The 18,740-nt window shown below is 40.9% G+C and overlaps 1 protein-coding gene across 3 annotated transcripts in view; it reads left to right on the forward strand.

Annotated features, from left to right (window-relative positions):
• Positions 1-18,740, forward strand: part of app (Palmitoyltransferase app) — a 183,861-nt gene that overhangs the window by 144,344 nt on the left and 20,777 nt on the right. For 2 of the 3 annotated variants that reach the window (XM_065229684.1, XM_065229683.1), the window contains 7 exons: positions 168-497; positions 559-904; positions 978-1,089; positions 1,156-1,310; positions 1,382-1,503; positions 1,600-1,729; positions 8,517-8,580. In XM_065229684.1, coding sequence (XP_065085756.1) covers positions 340-497; positions 559-904; positions 978-1,089; positions 1,156-1,310; positions 1,382-1,503; positions 1,600-1,729; positions 8,517-8,580 — 1,087 coding nt within the window. In that variant the 5' untranslated portion in view covers positions 168-339. Of the gene's footprint in view, positions 1-167; positions 498-558; positions 905-977; positions 1,090-1,155; positions 1,311-1,381; positions 1,504-1,599; positions 1,730-8,516; positions 8,581-8,916; positions 10,359-18,740 lie in introns of those variants that run through there. The other variant, XM_065229685.1, reaches the window with a different exon arrangement.

Raw genomic sequence — 18,740 nt, forward strand, 5'->3', positions numbered from 1 at the left:
ATTCTACTGAGAAAGCATAGTGTAAACGGACACGAAACGAGAGCCGAACCATTTCTCTACTAGGCAGTGGAGATCTAAGTGAATGCAATACAAATATTGAATTTATAAATTGGTCATGATTTCTTTTGACCTTCTAATAGCGGTGTTCTGTTTTTATTTATTTCCAGAAACAAAACCTCAACGCAACACAACTGGATGAAACAAACTGAAAAGTTGGAGTTCAGTTCGGAAGTCAGGACAAGTACGTGCTCCAAATTAAATTAAGGTATCGCCAAGAGGAAAGTACAAATTTAGTTAGAGATTCCAATTTGCGGTTGAAGGCACTAGTGGATTGACAGAATGGCACCCAGTCAAAAAGTAACGAAAAAATGGGAAATCTTCGCTGGTCGAAACAAGTTTTACTGCGACGGGTACCTGATGACCGCTCCCAACTCTGGAGTATTCTATTTTACAGTAGTGCTCATCACCGGAACTAGCGGACTTTTTTTCGCATTTGAGTAAGTGTTTGCTACTGGTTCATCGTTCGACCCTGTAACTAACAAGCTTAACCTTTTGCAGTTGTCCCTTTCTGGCAGAGCGGATAACACCGGCTATTCCAATCATCGGTGGTATTTTATTTGTGTTCACGATGAGCTCTCTCTTCCGCACATCCTTCAGCGATCCCGGCATCATTCCACGTGCTTCCCAAGACGAAGCCGCCTACATCGAGAAGCAAATCGAAGTGCCAAACTCGCTCAACAGCCCGACCTACCGGCCACCACCTCGTACCAAGGAGGTCTTCGTCAAGGGCCAGACGGTGAAGCTGAAATATTGCTTTACCTGTAAAATCTTTCGACCACCGCGAGCTTCGCACTGTAGTTTATGTGATAATTGCGTTGATCGGTTCGATCATCACTGTCCATGGGTACGTTTTGTCTGCTGGAGATTTTGAAAATGTGAACTTGAAGTAACTTGTGATCCATCATTGTCTTTGCTAGGTGGGCAACTGCGTGGGAAAACGAAACTACCGTTTCTTCTACATGTTTATCGTCTCTCTCGCATTCTTAGCAGTATTTATATTTTCCTGTACAACAACGCATATAGTTTTGTGTAAGTAGCGAGTGAATGTATGCTTGCTTAAAGGATTAAAACAAAAACTATATTCTGCATTTACAGTATTTAAAGACGAGGATCAATTCTTTGACATTGTCAAAAAGACTCCGTTCAGTGTGATAATAGCAGTAATTTGTTTCTGTTCAGTGTGGTCTGTGATCGGCCTGGCCGGCTTCCACACCTACTTAACCACCAGCGACCAGACAACGAACGAAGATGTGAGTGATTCATTTAACAACGCAACCTTTTGAATACTGTGTTTGATTTACCAATTCTCGCTTTCCCACAGATCAAAGGTTCTTTTACCTCCAAAGGTGGTCAGCAGGCAATCAATCCCTATTCGCAGGGTAACATTTGCCTGAACTGTTTTCACATTCTTTGTGGTCCGATTACTCCATCGCTAATTGATAGGTAAGTATCAGCTAAGCTGCAAAAACATGCAGCAGCACACTGTACTGTGCAAAGGCATTTCTCACGTTCTTACGATTTCCGATGATGTTGTTGCAGGCGAGGGATAGTGACAGACGAGTACCGAACGCAGATGCAACCACCCGATAAATACAATAGCGCACCGGTGCCACCGCTGGTCGTGATGCAACCAGGACTGGATACACAGAACAAACCGTACAGTTTAGAGGTATTTAAATAGAGTATAATTTACATTAGAATAAGATTAAAATAATCAGCCGCCCGGTTAGGGGTGAGGTGATTCTTGTTCACATTTTGCTTCGCTTATGACATTTTACATGCAAATGTGGCGGCACTTGTCACCTTCGTGATTTTTAAAATTCAGTTACTTACTTAAGTTCCCTTACCATTTAGACTAAGGTTACAAAACAGTTGTCTAAATCCAGTAACTTGGAAGCTTGGAAAAATTTTCAAATATCATACTGGGAAAACATTTCAATTTATTTTGGACAAGGCAATTGCTCAATTTGGTATACAACAAAGTTTTCCGAGAGCAGGTGTACGATAGTTGCTCGCAATGGAACGTGAAGATCGTCATCGGCGACGTAAATGCTCTGGTAGGACTAGGACGGTAGGCAATGCACATACCGGTAATCAGCCTGCACGTATCGAGCGATAACGTCCAACGATGCGTGAATTTCACAACCTTCCGTGATATGATAGTCAGAAGTACCTTTTTCGCAAAGATATCCACGAAGCCATCTGGAGATCGCCTGACCAACACACAGAGACCACCTCGACCACGTTCTAATCGATGGGAAATTCTTCTCCGACACCATCAACAACCGCGCGTATCGCAATGCGAACATAGATTCGGTCCACTATTTTGTTGCAGTATTCAGGCGCTCATATTTTCGACGGTGTACAACACTCGTCGTAGTGAGAGCTTTCGATGTCTGTACCATTTTTTCATTGGTATAATCGTGTGGCAAGTCCAATCATACTTCTAAGCCCAGAAAAATCAGGAAATTTTCCAACCAGAAAAATTCCTAGACCGGACCGGTAGTTGAACCCAGCCACCTCCAGCATGATCTTGCTTTGTAGCTGCGCCTTTACCGACTTAGCTAAGGGAGGCACTGTAACCACAGATCGAAGAAATTACTGGTTTGTGAATGCAAACAGTTGCCTAGTAGAGGAGAAGAATGCTGCAGCACTGCATGAGATTGAATGTGGAGCGAAACAGACAAAACTTGGTTTTTCGAAGAAAGAATGACCAGCACTCGTCACGAACGAGTGTGAGTAGATTGTGAGGTGGAAGCAATACTATGACGAGTACCGAAACGGCGATACAGCAGAAAACTGTGGTGCGGTAACATATCTTGGAGCACGCGTAAAAGACGACAGGCTACCGGCAGATTATGCAGAAATGCCGCGAGAAGAGTTGCGACCTATCACAATCACGATCGTCAAACAGCTGATGGTAGTAACGCTTTGTACATTCCTATCAATGTGCTCGTCGAAGCTCTCTCCATGACCATCCATCAAGTTGACGAAAGAAGTAAAAAGCAACTGGTGAATGTCGTCTTCGGTTGTGATCCATCACCGATCTGGTCATTCCCGACAATCACGACACTCATCTATGTTCGTTTTGAAGCAGTTGCTGCTTTGCTTGCTTATGTGAGTGTGTTGGTGAGTGAACCCAACAGCTTCCGTTTAATGTTGCCTGCTTTGTTTGTAACTCACACAGTCGCGCCTGCAGAGACGAACTTGGAATGCGTAGGCTTTCTTCTGTCGTTTCGCTTTTTCTCATGATCGTACTCCAGAAGTCTTCACTGTTTTCGTTGTGCTTTTCATCATCAGCAGCGAGTGTAACGTTTTGCTCACAAGTGACCATTACTGGTAATTGTTGTTTGCCATGGCTCTACCACTCACTGCGTGACAAAACGTTCTGTCAGCGATAGTCGGTTGTTGCGAAGACGAGTGTCAAGTGAGTGTCATGATATTTTGCAACACTGGCCGCGAGTACAACGTGCCCAGGGGTTGAAACGGTTGACGTTTTTTACTACACTCGCTTCGTTGTCGTACGTCACAGTCTGTTTTTATTTGTACTCTTATGTTCTACCGTCGTCTCTTTTACGCAACACAAACGGTAGAAAAACATTCGAGCAAAAGAAAATTATCAAATAACTATCATATGACATGTGTGATTTCGTTCTAATTCTTCAATTTGTTGTAAATTAATCCAACACGAAAAAAAGGTTAAAACCTGCTGACTTTGAAATTCACTCAACGTGAAACTAAACATGTTTCATTCAACTTAATATCCATGTCCAATAGACCAATACTTGAAGAATATTTTGGAGAATATCAGGCTTCAATAAGTGCCCTCTAGTCGAAAATAATATACGGTAATACATACATACATAATACACATAATTGGGAATACATTTGATGTACACTGAACTTATCGAATTGAGCCTCATTCTGAAGACGTTCCTGTAATAATTGTTTAAGTTGACACGTCTGAAGTGCCGCCATTTGTAATCTTTGATTTTCGAGTAAGGTCGTCAAATCCTGCTTGATTTTCCAGAATTTTGCGTGATGTAATGCACGTTTACGTTACGTAGTGCATGCTTCTCTTGTGTTGTTTGCCTGTAGCCACTTCCTGTCAAGTTGACATTAATATCCAGGTTAAACGCCGTGATCTGAGCATATTAAATTTTATCCGTTTTGACGAAATGAATCTAAGGCAGTTCTTAAATGACTTTCTAACGGTGATGTTTGAAAATTACACCATGATGTTTTGTGAATGATGTAAATGATGATAATTTTTGTCGATGTGGTGATGTGGACGAAAATTTTAAACAATGCATATTTCAGAAAAGTTCAAGTGGAGGCAAACGTAATTTTCAACTGCTCGAAAGAAATGGTTGGTAAATCATATATTATATCATGATATGACGTTTCCTACCGCTCGAACACTGGAACAATATTTTTCGATTTTTTTTCTTCTAGAACTTCGAGTAAATAGGATTTATTTATGATAGGTCCAAAAAGTTCGAAAATTATTGTATCATTTTCTTAAAATCAGTGGTAGAAGAACGTCCCAAACTGGCCGACTATATGACTATATGCAGTGCTTTCTCGATTTTGTCAGCCTTTTTTTTGCCCGATTTTGTCGGCCTGCAGATTTCACTAAACATGAATTCTGCTCTGAATAATTTTTATTCTTACACTTCGCTGAAATGTGAATGTTAGGGGAAGCGGGGGTCAAATTTGTTTACTGGGGTAAAATTAACAATTGACGATTTTAAATGCTTATTCATTCAAATATCAATCAATTCAACTTACAGGTCTTTTAACCAATGTACCTTTTACATTTTAATTCATTTACATTATTATAATATGAATGATTTCCCCGTTTAAAAGGTTAATTGTTCATTTTACTCTCTGTTCTCCTAATAGAAATTATTAGTTTTGAATTGCTGTTAGCTGGAAAACCAAATTTTACCACGGAAAACCTATGTTTCTGTTTTTGTAATTGTAAAAGCTTCATTGTCACCTACATTCATTATTAAAAAATAAAAAAGAGCATTACATAGGGGAAATGGATGTAATGTCGGCCTAAATGCCCCTAATTGAGCCCATACATAAATTTCAGCAATCGACTAAATTAAAAATAGCGACCAAAAATATCCATTAGTACCGTCCAAATGACGCGATCAACTAGTTAAAATTGATAAATAGCAGATTTTTATCGATGTGCCCTATCTTAGATACATAAGCCAACATTAGAGCCATTTCCCTTATTTCATTGCATTGTACATAAAAGTTTCTATTGACTTTCCATTTTCAAGAGATTTCGTCATCGCAAATTCTCGAATTCGAAGAATTGTCAATTGAAAGGGACAATGCTTCAGCCTAATCAGCCCTATCAGCTTTTGTTTTGGATTCTCGAAGAAGCAGTTTGAATTCCGGAAAGGGAGATATACGGTGGATGCAATTCGGACAGTGGTCGAGAGAGCCGAGAAGGCGTTCAAACATAATCGACGTCAAGAATGCGTTCAACAGCACCAGCTAGCAGGCCATCGCCGAAGGAAGAGGTGGAATTGTTCGGTCGCCAACAATCGACATGATTGGTAAATGAATGAACGGAGCGAAGCTATAGACAGCCCACTACAAAACAAAAGTGCTATTGGTCAGTAACTGTAAAGCGGTGCAGCGGGCAGAAATCACCGTTAGAGAGCACGCCATTGCTTCGAAGCGCGTGTCGAATATGCCTGTGAGAATGCTTCGAAGGCCATCATGCCGAACAACTCTTTTCCCAGCAATAGCTAGAAAGGGTTCTGACCAGTGTGTCGTCGGCGATACTGAGGTATGGAGTTCCAACTTGGGTTGCAGCACAGGAAACGAAGCAGAACCAAAGAAAGCTGAGCAGTACGTTCCGGCTCATGGCCATGCGAGCCGTGAGTGTGTACAGAACCATCTCGTCGGAAACAGTATGTGAATGATCACTGTCGACATCACCCTGGCGGAGGACAGCGAGTGCTACAGTCGGAGAAAAGTCGGAAGATTACGGAAAGTGGTGAAAGCGGAGTCGTTAGGAAAGTGGCAAAAGGAGTAGAACACGGTGGAGAACGGTAGATAGACACATCGGTTAATACTGATTTTTTGACCTGGATGAACAGAAAACACGGAGAATTAACCTCCACCTGATGCAGTTTCTGTCTGACCACGGCTGCTTCAGGAAACACTTGCATCGGCTCGGACACGCAGCGTTGACCCTCTGTTCGGAGTGTGGTAATGTGAACGAAATGCCGGAGCATGTGGTCTTCGTCAGTCCAAGGGTCGACGCAGTGTGAAGGGAGATGCCCGTCCTTAACGTGGAAAATGTCGTCGAAATGTGTCGAGAGGAAGGCACTTGGAATGCCATCAACAGAGCAGTCACGCAGATTATGTCGGAGCTGCAGCGTAAATGGACATAGAAGCAGCGATCTAGCAACGCCAGCTAGCACTGAGAGTATGAGAAGTCCTCATGCACTTCATGCACTGCATCCTTCACCTCCCCAAAGACCTGAGAACGTGGCCGGCGTCGGTACTGATCTATAAATAGAATGAATCAATGAACCTGTACTTTGAAGATGGAAATCTTATCCCAAGCTCCATCTATGTGGTTCTCTGTGTAATTAGACGGTTTGGGTGTTTTTCGCTTTAGAAAGCACTGTGATTTCAATTCGTGACGAAGCGGATCGCCTCAACGGCGCCGGTGGTGTAGTGGTAAGCGTGATTACTTCTCACCCCAGCAGGCCTGGGTTCAATCCCAGTCGGCGCCGCCGGGATGTTCTGATCATCTCTGATCACGCCTTCTTTCGGATGGGAAGTAAAGCCTTCCTTCGGATGGGAAGTAAAGCCGTTGGACCCCGGTTCATGAGTTGATGGGTCGATAGGTAGGGTCCAGGTGTGGGAGCTGCCTTCCTGGCACGTCGGTAGCATTGGTGCTCAGCACGGAAAACAAGATCGACGGAAAAAACAAACCAAAGGAAAAAAAAGCGGATCGCCTGTTATAGAGAGTCATCTTGATCATTACTTTTCACTAGCGATTACGCTGTAGTTAAATCACTATGATTTTCACTCGACGAACTGTATTGCTTAGTTTAGAGAGTCCTGATCACTACTTTCCACTTGCACACTAAAATATGAACATACCTTTCCCCCGAAAAAAGTCGACTGCGCCAATTGGTACCTCGAATAAATAGTGGCCGGTTTCAGCTAGAATCGCTCGGTGTTTTTTTTTTGTTTTTCTAAAGCCGACCACTTACTTGACGACCACATAATTTATCAAATCGATTTCCATCGAGCATCATGTTACCGGGTCATAGTGGTTTTCTGTAATGTATGGAGCTCGGTGGCCTAATGGCGACCGTTTTTGCTTACTGAGCAAAAAATCGTGGGTTATATCCCAGACTTCATTACAATACTGAGTTGATTTACTTCTTCTTATTCTAGGCTTTTAGGCTTATGTAGCGAGCGTTTTGACGACTCTCTAGATGTTCTTAGTGTTCTAGGTGCACTTCCGAGCTTTTTAAATATGCCAACACCAATGCACGATCTTGTATACTGTATGGAAAGCACAATATCATACTTTATGTCCAGGGAAGGTGAGAAAGTTTTCAGCACTATTGAAGTATGCTTTGGTCGCGGGTGGACGTGTTTATTTTTCGCTCGTTTCGGCTAAACAGCCTAGACAATACAGATTTCATATGATGAAAATTCAGCAGCTACTGAAATTTCGGCTTTATGACGTCCGGCCTTTTTCCACATGGGACTGATATGCGATTATAGGTAGACACACGAATATACCATAAAAAACACATCAGGAACACACGAAATGCCATCTTGCCCTACAATCCCCTAATGATGATCATCGCTACTTTCTGTCTTTTCACTTTGCGTAACCGGTACTAACATTGCGGTATATTTGAGGCAATCAACATAAAAGTCGGACAATTGATTGATTGATAGATTGAGGTGAAATGCACCGCAAGAAATAGTAAGTTTTAATTTCTCTCACATGGGTAACACATTTTATTGTGGGTCACTTCCAACTGGAAAACGTGCATCAATCTCTTTGCCGGGGAAATATGGTGTAACCATTATTTATAACCGTTGGATAATGAATATTAAATTATAGCATCGAAAATGCAATTTTATATAGCTGGTTAATTGAAAGCAAAAGTGAAATTCATCCACTCGGTATATGGCGAATAAAATGTGCCGAAAACCTAAACAGTAAAGCTTCGCTTGCTCATATTTTTGGTTTAATAAATATGTATGAAATTTATGAACCGTCACATATGCCGCACAGGTTTATACGATGCTTATAAAGACATCATTAAAAAAGCGGAATCTTCCTTTGCGGGGTTTATTTTATCTATCTGCTCTATTTTACTGAGCAGCACATTGCTGAAAACAATTCGCGGTTTAATCGATCATGTTTTTTCTTTCTTTCATTTCAGACTGAAACTCAAAACTCAAGTGCGGGTGTATTTCGGCAGCGAAGTTACGATAACTTACAGAATGGTAAGTCGCCATCCATCAAATCTTCACTTAGCAGTATCAGTAATATAACCAATTTAAATGTGACTAACTCGAATCAAGCTAATAATAGTAATAACTGTAGCCAAATTAAACATCTCCAAATGTCACAATCTCCATCACAATACAATAATCTCTCGTTGTCTTATGTAAATCTTTCGCAAAAAACGCAACCACAACTGTACCATTCCGCGACATGCAATGTGAATCTGTCGAATTTCACGCCTACCTTCAACACCTCTGTGTCGAATAATGTTCCGAATAACAATACATACCAACAAACGCCACGCTACATGCAACCGCAACACCACTTGCCGGCAGTGCCGATACCAACCAATTTCAAGTACTTCGCTCCGCAATCCAAGTACAATACGTACAGTGAAAGTCAGAATCAGCTCGTGCCCCAAGTCTCGCCAGCGATTCTTCAGACTAACCAAACCAACGATACCCAACAGCAACAGCAGCAACGACTTCAACATCAACAACAACAGCACCAGCAGCAACAGCAGCAAATCAATATTAACATCAATCTAACCCTACCCAGGTATCCCTATCATAAAAACCGTGCCATCGGTAGAAAGTCATCTCACGACCTGCAACTGCACGATCAATCCAGCAAGTTGTTCTACTCAAACTATCAACCCTACTATAGTCACTCCAGTACCAATAGCCTCAATAATAATAGTAATGCACCGCCGCACAACCTTCTTGCCTTAACCGACTCGTCCTCGTCCTCTACCACTACTATCTCCTCCTCTTCCACCTCCACGACCTCTTCGCTTGAGCAGAGCAACATGCTTCAGTCGGGTTCTTCATCATATCTGAACAGCTACGACACAATGTCCGAGCAAAATCCCAACTCCCTTCCGCACACGTGCCCCAGTAGTCCTCGGACGCGTTGCGCCAGTCCCAGCTGTAGTGAATTGGATCCAATGCTTCAGAAAACCAAACAGTATCACCATAAAAACTATAAAATCTATAAGAAACAATATCAGCAACAACAGCAGCAAGCGCAACAACATCTTGTACATGCGTCCGGGACGAATCCAATATCTCCGCAGCCTTCGTTTAGTCAGTTTAGTCCAAGTTTCTGGAGTGCCAATAGCAATCGAAGTAGCGTTATCAGCACCGGGACGCTCAGTTCGATAGGCTTCGTTGGCAGTGCCAATGGTAGCGGTGGTGGTGGAGGTGGTGGTGGTGGCGTCATCGGCAGCGGAGACTGCAACAGTAGTATCGTCGGTGGGGGTACCTATCAGAATTACGGTGGCGTTGGCATCATCGCTAGTAACAGCAACAGCAGCCCGTACGCGCAACGACGCACCGACAAGCAACGGTTCTCCAACGTGTACGAGTACAAATTCAATAACTTTGATCTCAATTCGATACACGAGGACGCCACAAACGAAACATAACACATATTGCATTTTTAGTTTTGTAATTTTTTATAATCTTGGTCGAGGGCGTGCTTAGAGCCGACAGATTCGTTTTGTTTTGTTTTATGCATGCACTCGCTTGATCGCTTCGGATGGTATAGAGAGGTTTCGGAAAGGTTTGCATTGCTTACATTTTGATTGTTAATCAGTTGGATCTTTTGCATTCGAATACTGCACTGTCCATTAGAGAATGTCCCGCAACGTGGAACCACATTTCTCCGGTTCCTATTTGTTGAAATAGTTGTTACTTGACGTGTCGCAAGCGTTGAACATTGTAGGGTTTTTGAATCATTTTTGCGCGTATCTAAGGCTCTGGAATGATACCTTAACGAGCGCGTATATACCAGTATTTTAGATGTTTCTGAGGGAGTGCTACGAAAGGCCTAATCACAAAAGGCCGAAAGAAACTCGGAAAAGCGACAAAGTGGACCGGTGCGAGCGCGGCCACTTTGTCGATTTTCTGAGTTTTTTCGGCCTTTCGTGTTCTCGATCTTTTGTTAATTTGTTTTTAATAAATTAAATTACATTATTAAAGTAAAGTTACAATAATTATTATTCTGCCTGAAATAAAATATAATGAAAGCTACTTTATAGCCATTACATTTCCGTAATGAAAGTAAAAAAAAAACTAAAAAATTGGGTATTTTATTTTTATTTGTTTGAGTGTTTACTGACGATTTAATGACAAGATGGCTTCGTTTAATGTGAATGCGGACCATTCAACAAGGCGACTCAGTTGTAAGAGTAGGAAAGCTCCAGATACTAAATGAGAGAGAAAGTGATAGTTAGCTTTATTTTCCGGATCTTTGAGTATTCAATGACGATGATGGCTTCGTTCAAGATGAAATTCAATATGGAATCAAAAATCGTCATTAACAGCGGTATTGCTCTTAATCCGTTTTGCTGAACGTTCTAGTTACACTCATTCAACTGCTTGCGGAATTCGCCACAAAATAAGATTTTTGCGTATGCGTGAATAAACCGTTCACCTCTATCGCATCTCTCATTTCCTTACCTTTCTCTTACTGTTAAATTTACGTCAACGCAACGCAAACGGATCTGATGTGGGTGGGCCTTAACAGATTGTTAGAATACGGTTTTCAACAAATTCAGATTTAGATAAATTTTCGGCCTTTTTGGGTTTTGGCCATCTGGATTTCGGCCTTTTCGACCTTAGATCTTTTGTACTTCAGCCTTCTGTGCGTTTCCCGTTTCTGAAGCATTCCCACGAACTAGAATCAGACAGGACTCCAAGATTTCCGGAAGTTTCGCTATGTTGGTAAATATTTTACATCTTAGTTTAACCGTTATGTGATCGACAAAAAAAACACCTTAAAGTGCTCGACAAGGGTACCCGGGTACCCACAAATTGAAATACTTGCTACTGTGGCCTATTGGGACCGATTCTGAATCTTTTGGCACCAATGGATTCAGAAACTTATCTTCTTTCTGGACATTGCCAACAATGTCCATCCGGAATAGTCTGGTTCCCGGAAATCCGGATTTTCTGTATAATGTTCCAGAACTAAGCATTTTCTTGGCACTTTCGCAAGAATTTTGAACGAATCGGTATCAAAGTATCAGCATTTCCTTCAAAAACAATTTCAGCTTACTTGAGGACCAGTTTAAGGTTTCTCCCCGGAACGGCCATTCCGGCGCAGGTTCCCGTAGGGCCTCTAGTGGCCATAGAAGTGTTTTTGAAGAAACCCCTGCAATATAGGTATCCAAATTCAAGAATTTACAGCAGGAGACTGTTTATCATAATTTTGTGGTCATCCGAAGAATTCTCCCCGGGACGGCCATTCCGGCGTAGGTTCCTGTAGGGCCTCTAGGGACCATAGAAGTGTTTAGGAAGAAACCCCTGCAATATGGGTATCCAAATTCATGAATTTACAGCAGGAGACTGTTTATCATAATTTTGTGATCATCCGATGGATTGCCCCCGGAACGGCCATTCCGGCGCAGGTTCCCGTAGGGCCTCTAGTAGCCATAGAAGTGTTTTTGAAGAAACCCCTGCAATATGGGTATTCAAATTCAAGAATTTACAGCAGGAGACTGTTTATCATATTTTTGTGATCATCCGATGGACTCTCCCCGGGACGGCCATTCCGGCGTAGGTTCCTGTAGGGCCTCTAGGGACCATAGAAGTGTTTGGGAAGAAACCCTCGTAATATGGGTATCAAAATTCATGAATTTACAGCAGGAGACTGTTTATCATAATTTTGTGATCATCCGATGGATTGTCCCCGTAACGGCCATTCCGGAGCAGGTTCCCGTAGGGCTTCTAGTGGCCATAGAAGTGTTTAGGAAGAAACCCTTGCAATATGGGTATCACAATTCATGGATTTACAGCAGGAGACTGTTTATCATAATTTTGTGGTCATCCGATGGATTGTCCCCGGGACGGCCTTTCCGGAGCAGGTTCCCGTAGGGCCTGCAGTGCCCATAGAAGTGTTTAGGAAGAAACCCCTGCAATATGGGTATCCAAATTCATGAATTTACAGCAGGAGACTGTTTATCATAATGTTGTGGTCATCCGATGGATTGTCATCGGGACGGCCTTTTCGGAGCAGGTTCCCGTAGAGCTTCTAGTTACCATAGAAGTGTTTGGGAAGAAACCCCTGCAATATGGGTATCAAAATTCATGAATTTACAGCAGGAGACTGTTTATTATAATGTTGTGGTCATCCGATGGATTGTCCCCAGAATGGCCATTCCGGAGCAGGATCCCGTAGGGCCTCTAGTGGCCATAGAAGTTGTTTGCAAGGATGTTCCTACAATATGGGTGTCAAAATTCATGAATTTTCAGCAGTAGACTATTCATCGTATTTTCGTGGCTATCTGACAGATTGTCCCCGGAATGGGCTTGGATAGAATGCTCTTTATTTTTTTAAATTTAAAAAAAAGAAACTTTTCTCATTATTTGTTTGTATCTGACTAAATGTCCATGGAATGGCCATTTTGGAACAAGTGAATAATCGAGTGGTGGTGGTAAAAATTCTGGATGAAAACTCATGTAATTTTTATTTTCTTGAGTTTTCTTGGCGTTCAACCTCTCTAGGGGTATAAACGTTGTGGATTAATGTTGTATGGAGTTTTTGCAGTCTCTGCTGTGCTAGAAATAAACTGACATTTCTATGGACTTTTAATCCTAATAAAAATTGTTAAAAATTTACAAGCACTTAAAAAGCAAACGAAAAAAAATAGCAGTTATCGCAAATTTCTTGGCAGAGCTGATTGCACACAGGTCTTGAGCATGACTTCACATCTTCCTGGTCTTCCTACACTTGATGTCTTCACTTTTGCAGATATGACAGATGCCAACTTGTGGCTCCCGTCCGGACGGATCTCGTTCAACTGGAGTAGAACCAACAATCAATACGAAACTAACGATTTTAAATTGGCTCACTACTTGACTAGCCTATTGGTCCCAAGCAAACGTTTAACGTATCCCATTCTAGTCAAAATTCTACTACTACACAATGTTTGTTTTGATTCGCTATGAAAGTTTGACAGATAAAATGGGGTGTTAGGGGATTTTCCTATGTTTCGAGGGGTGAATCGACTAGCTTGGGACCGAAGATAGTATCAGAGCTGAGCCAAAAAGTTGAACACGTTTCTTCGGGATCACTAGTCTTAGAGTTACCTCTATGGTAGAACTACCTGCACACTTCGATAAAAATCATATAAATTTAAGTGCTCTTAGACTGACATATATGAGCGTCAATTTTGACATAGAATTCAGTCGAACTTTCGTCGAGTAACGAACTGTTCAGTCATTAATTATGATACCCATATTATAGGGGCTTCTTCCCAAACACTTTGATCGCGCAAGGGAGAGATCCCTACGTTGTGTTTATTTGTTTATCTTTCAATTGTTGATCCCGATCGAGACGGATAGTAATGAAAAGCACCGATTGCTTCGCCGTCCTGCCATGGCGGAGGCATCCGAGCTACTAATTTATTGTTGTTTTGTTTTGTATATTGTAATGGTACAGTGGGTAGGGTAGTTGCACATATAGATGTCATTGCACAAACACACTTCTATGGTCACTAGAGGCCTCCACTAGAGGCCCTACGGGAACATACTTCGGAATGGCCGTCCCGGGGACAATCCATCGGATGATCACAAAATTATGATAAACAGTCTCCTGCTGTAAATTCCTGAATTTTGATACCCATATTGCAGGGGTTTCTTCCCAAACACTTCTATGGCCACTAGAGGCCCTACGGGAACCTACTCCAGAATGACCGTCCCGGGGACAATCCATCGAATGACCACAACATTATGATAAACAGTTTCCTGCTGTAAATTCATGAATTTTGATACCCATATTACAGGGGTTTCTTCCCAAACACTTCTATGGGCACTGGAGGCCCTGCAGGAATCTGCTCCGGAATGGCCGTCCCGAGGACAATCCATCGGATGACCACAAAATTATGATAAACAGTCGCCTGCTGTAAATTCATGAATTTTGATACCCATATTGCAAGGGTTTCTTCCCAAACACTTCTATGGCCACTAGAGGCCCTACGGGAACCTGTGCCGGAATGGCCGTTCCGGGGGCAATCCATCGGATGACCACAAAATTATGATAAACAGTCTCCTGCTGTAAATTCATGAATTTGGATACCCATATTGCAGGGGTTTCTTCCCAAACACTTCTATGGCCACTAGAGGCCCTACGGGAACCTGCTCCAGAATGGCCGTCCCGGGGACAATCCATCGGATGACCACAAAATTATGATAAACAGTCTCCTGCTGTAAATTCATGAATTTTGATACCCATATTGCAGGGGTTTCTTCCCAAACACTTCTATGGCCACTAGTGGCCCTACGGGAACCTGCGCCAGAACGGCCGTTCCGGGGAGAAACCTTAAACCTTAAATTGTTTTTGAAGGAAATGATGATACTTTGATATCGATTCCTTCAAAATTCTAGCGAAAGTGCCAAGAAAATGCTTAGTTCTGGAACATTATACAGAAAATCCGGATTTCCGGGAACCAGACTATTCTGGATGAACATTGTTGGCAATGTCCAGAAAGAAGATAAGTTTCTGAATCCATTGGTGCCAAAAGATTCAGAATCGGTTAAAATTGGCCGCAGTAGCAAGCAGTTCAATTTTGTGGGTACCCGGGTACCCTTGTCGAGCTGTTTAAGGGTAAAAAATTTCACGACCCCCCCTTTCGAAGCCCCAAGCTGCAATTTGAAATCTTTCTTCACGAGAAGTTGTCACTCCATGAGTTCTAAGATGTCACAGAATTCTGGTTTCCTGTCGTGAAAATAACTTCATAATTTATTAACTTGAAATCTGAAAAGGTACCCGGGTACCCTGTCGATCACATAAGGGTTAAAACATGTCCACATTTAATAAGCCACTCCGATCCTGGAACTGATATCGATATAGCGGGATTACTACGAAAGGCCGAAGTCAAATCTAAATACAATTTCTTGCGTGCATAAAGCGCATTCATTATTTTCAATAAGTGTTGATAAAAATCATTTCTTCTACACTCAATTTAGCTGAAAATGAAGACAACCTTTATAGATAGACCAACTACCTGCATGAATTTGAATTTTGACATAACAGCATTGATCAAGGCAACCTCTGAGTATCGAAGTCAACATTTGTTTTGCTTCAGTCGTGACTGGATGTTTATTATCGGCTCTGTTGTTGTCAATATTAATATTCATCTTCAACTTGATGGGGATGATTTTGAAGATCAAATGCAAAATGATTATTTTAATTTTACACAAATATAGCGCTGAAGAACGTGTCGTGTTGGTTTTTACACACATATCGATGGCAAATTATTTCCTCATGCCGAATTGAGGTTTTAGGTTCTGGGGTCGACAATATTCAAAATAATCATTTTGCAAAAAATTAATTTAATTATTTTGCTTTTGAGGATCGCTTCTGATTTTGACACTTTTGGTTTGGATAATAAAGCACTGGTGTATGTCAACAAACGCGTATTCGTTGATGTATAATAAACTTATTTGTTCATTTCGTTCGTACGTAAAAGCGAAGATTTTCAAAACAAACGCAATTCATCTACACTGGGTTGAAGCGCTAAATGATCAAAACAGACAATTTTTTCAATACCATAGCAAAGGTGTTTCATGGCCGGTAGCAAAGTATGATTTCCGGAAAATTTGCATTGGGGGTGAAGTCTGTGAGAGTGAAATTTTTCTTCAAAATTATATTTTTTACCCATTAATGGGAACTTTCAAGTAAGCATGTTTCAGAATAAGACGTCAAGTGGTTTATATATTATATATTATATTATAAATATTTATATATATATTGGTCATCTACATGGTAAGAAAAAAAGTACCCAAAAGTAAGTTCTTTTCACTCATCTCGGCACTATAGTGCAAAAAGCCAAAAGTAGGTAAAGTGGGTCGAAGTACTTTTCATTTACTTGTTTGCAATTCGTATGGAATTTTCCAGTCGCTTTCTACCCAAAAGTAAGTTACTTGTACCCAAAAGTAGGTAAATATGATAATATCCAACGTTAGGTTTCTACACTATCCCTGTTGGGTTGTTTTGCTCCTTCGTTTTTGACAACATTAGAAGGAGAAAAGGAGACGAACAAGTCAAAAGTAGGTAAAAGTTAACTGGCCGCTGGGTACTTTTTTCTTACCGTGTATGAGAGACTTGAAACTTCATGAGACGCATGTTTTGTTTCAAAAAATATTGTCTGTATCTCTTTTATAAAGCAGTTATACCATAGAGGTAACTCTAAGACAAGTAGGTCCCGAAGAAACGTGCTCAACTTTTTGGCTCACCTCTGGTACTATCTTCGGTCCCAAGCTTGTCGAATCACCCCTCGAAACATAGGAAAAACCAATAACCCCTCATTTTATCTGTCAAACTTTCATAGCGAATCAAAACAAACATTGCGTAGTACTAGAATTTCGACTAGAATAGGGTACGTTAATCGTTTGCTTGGGACCAATAGGCTAGTCAAGTGGTGAGCCAATTTAAAATCGTTAGTTTCGTATTGATTGTTGGTTATACCATAGAGGTAACTCTAAGACCACTGGGTCCCGAAGAAAATCATTATTATTTTTGACTCACTCAGTACCAGAACAACGGTCCCAAGCAGTCCCAAGCTATTTCACTCACCCCTGCATGTTCTGCATGAATCCACACACCGCTGATGTTATCTGTCAAACTTTCATAGCGAATCAAAACAAACATAGTGTAGTAATAGAATTTCAACTAGAATAGGGTACGTTAATCGTTTGCTTGGGACCAATAGGCTAGTCAAGTAGTGAGCCAATTTAAAATCGTTAGTTTCGTATTGATTGTTGGTTATACCAACCGGTGGAGACTAACGATTTTTAATTGGCTAATTGACTAGCCTTATGATCCCAAGCAAATCGATTAACGTACTCCATTCTAGTCGAAATTCTAGTACTACACTATGTTTGTTTTGATTCGCTATGAAAGATTGACAGGTAAAATGAGGGGCTCGTGGATTCACCTATGTTTCGAGGGGTGTATCGATTAGCTTGGAACCGAAGAGAGTACCAAAGCTGAGCCAAAAAGTTGAGAACGTTTTTTCGGGACCTTCTGGTCTTAGAGATACCTCTATGGTTATACTCAATTATATGTTTAAAAACTGATTTGATAGGAGTTAAAAAAATAACATATCTCTAAGTTTTTATATAGAATAATATACGCCCTTTCAAATGTCGTCAAAACATATTTTTATGTTTGCCCCAACCATAGATATTAATATTTGATAAGGGCGTAGTTTCATAAGAAAAACGTCAACAAGTCTTGATTGGCAAAAGATATTAACAAGTTCTGCGCGGCAGAAAGTTCTAACCTTTTTCAAAAGTTCTAAAAGTTATCCCAAGACAACTTGGCTGAGAAATTTGAAATAAAAGAAATAGAGCGAAAGAACTATTTTTTTATAGACACCCTATGTCACTTGAGGAAAATTGATCTAAATCGGTCAATTCAAAAGAGACTTTTTCTTAAACGTCGATTTTCTTAAACATTGATTTTCTTAAACAAAGTGGCTTGAAATTAGCTGAGCTACAACCTTGTCGAAGAATGTATTCTTTTATTTCTGCAAATGAAAAAAAAAGGGAAAATGTCCTTTTCAATTATATTAAGCTTTCTTCACTGAACCTTTCGGTTTCTGCCTTTGAGCTTACAATCAATAATAAGTTATGAAAAAGTACGGTTCATTTATATGAGATGCCAATAATTGACTAAAGATAAGAAGAGTAACTAAATTTGTGGCTTATGAATGTTTGGCTCCCGTTTGACAGTTCATACCGGCTCCCAGTTGACAAGCATATTGAGTGAGTCCGCAGTATCCAGATAAGAACCACCCAAATATTGACACTACATTGAGGACTTAACTGTAAGGAAAATTTTTGTAGAAGACACTTTTTTCTAATATTTCAATTTTAAATGCATCATTTTGTACCACTGTACATTGTCTCAGCAGTGGTTGACCCAGTAGATCATTTGATCTGCACTCCAAAACTATTTGGAGGATCAAAAACATCTTATACACATCACTGCTATATGGATGTTCGTCAATTTTGAGATAACAACGCTTTCTACTTTCATATTATGTGATAAAACTACGGATTTTGGTAATGAAAGATGTGAAAACAACATTAAGCTTGTCCCATCAAGCAAAGTAATCCCATCCTGGAATTCAATCGTTCAGAGGTCAAGT

This window comes from Ochlerotatus camptorhynchus, unplaced genomic scaffold, assembly GCF_037179485.1.
Source record: "Ochlerotatus camptorhynchus isolate MF236.1 unplaced genomic scaffold, CSIRO-AGI_Acam_v1.1 ptg000319l, whole genome shotgun sequence".
Classification (NCBI taxonomy): Eukaryota; Metazoa; Arthropoda; class Insecta; order Diptera; family Culicidae; genus Ochlerotatus; species Ochlerotatus camptorhynchus.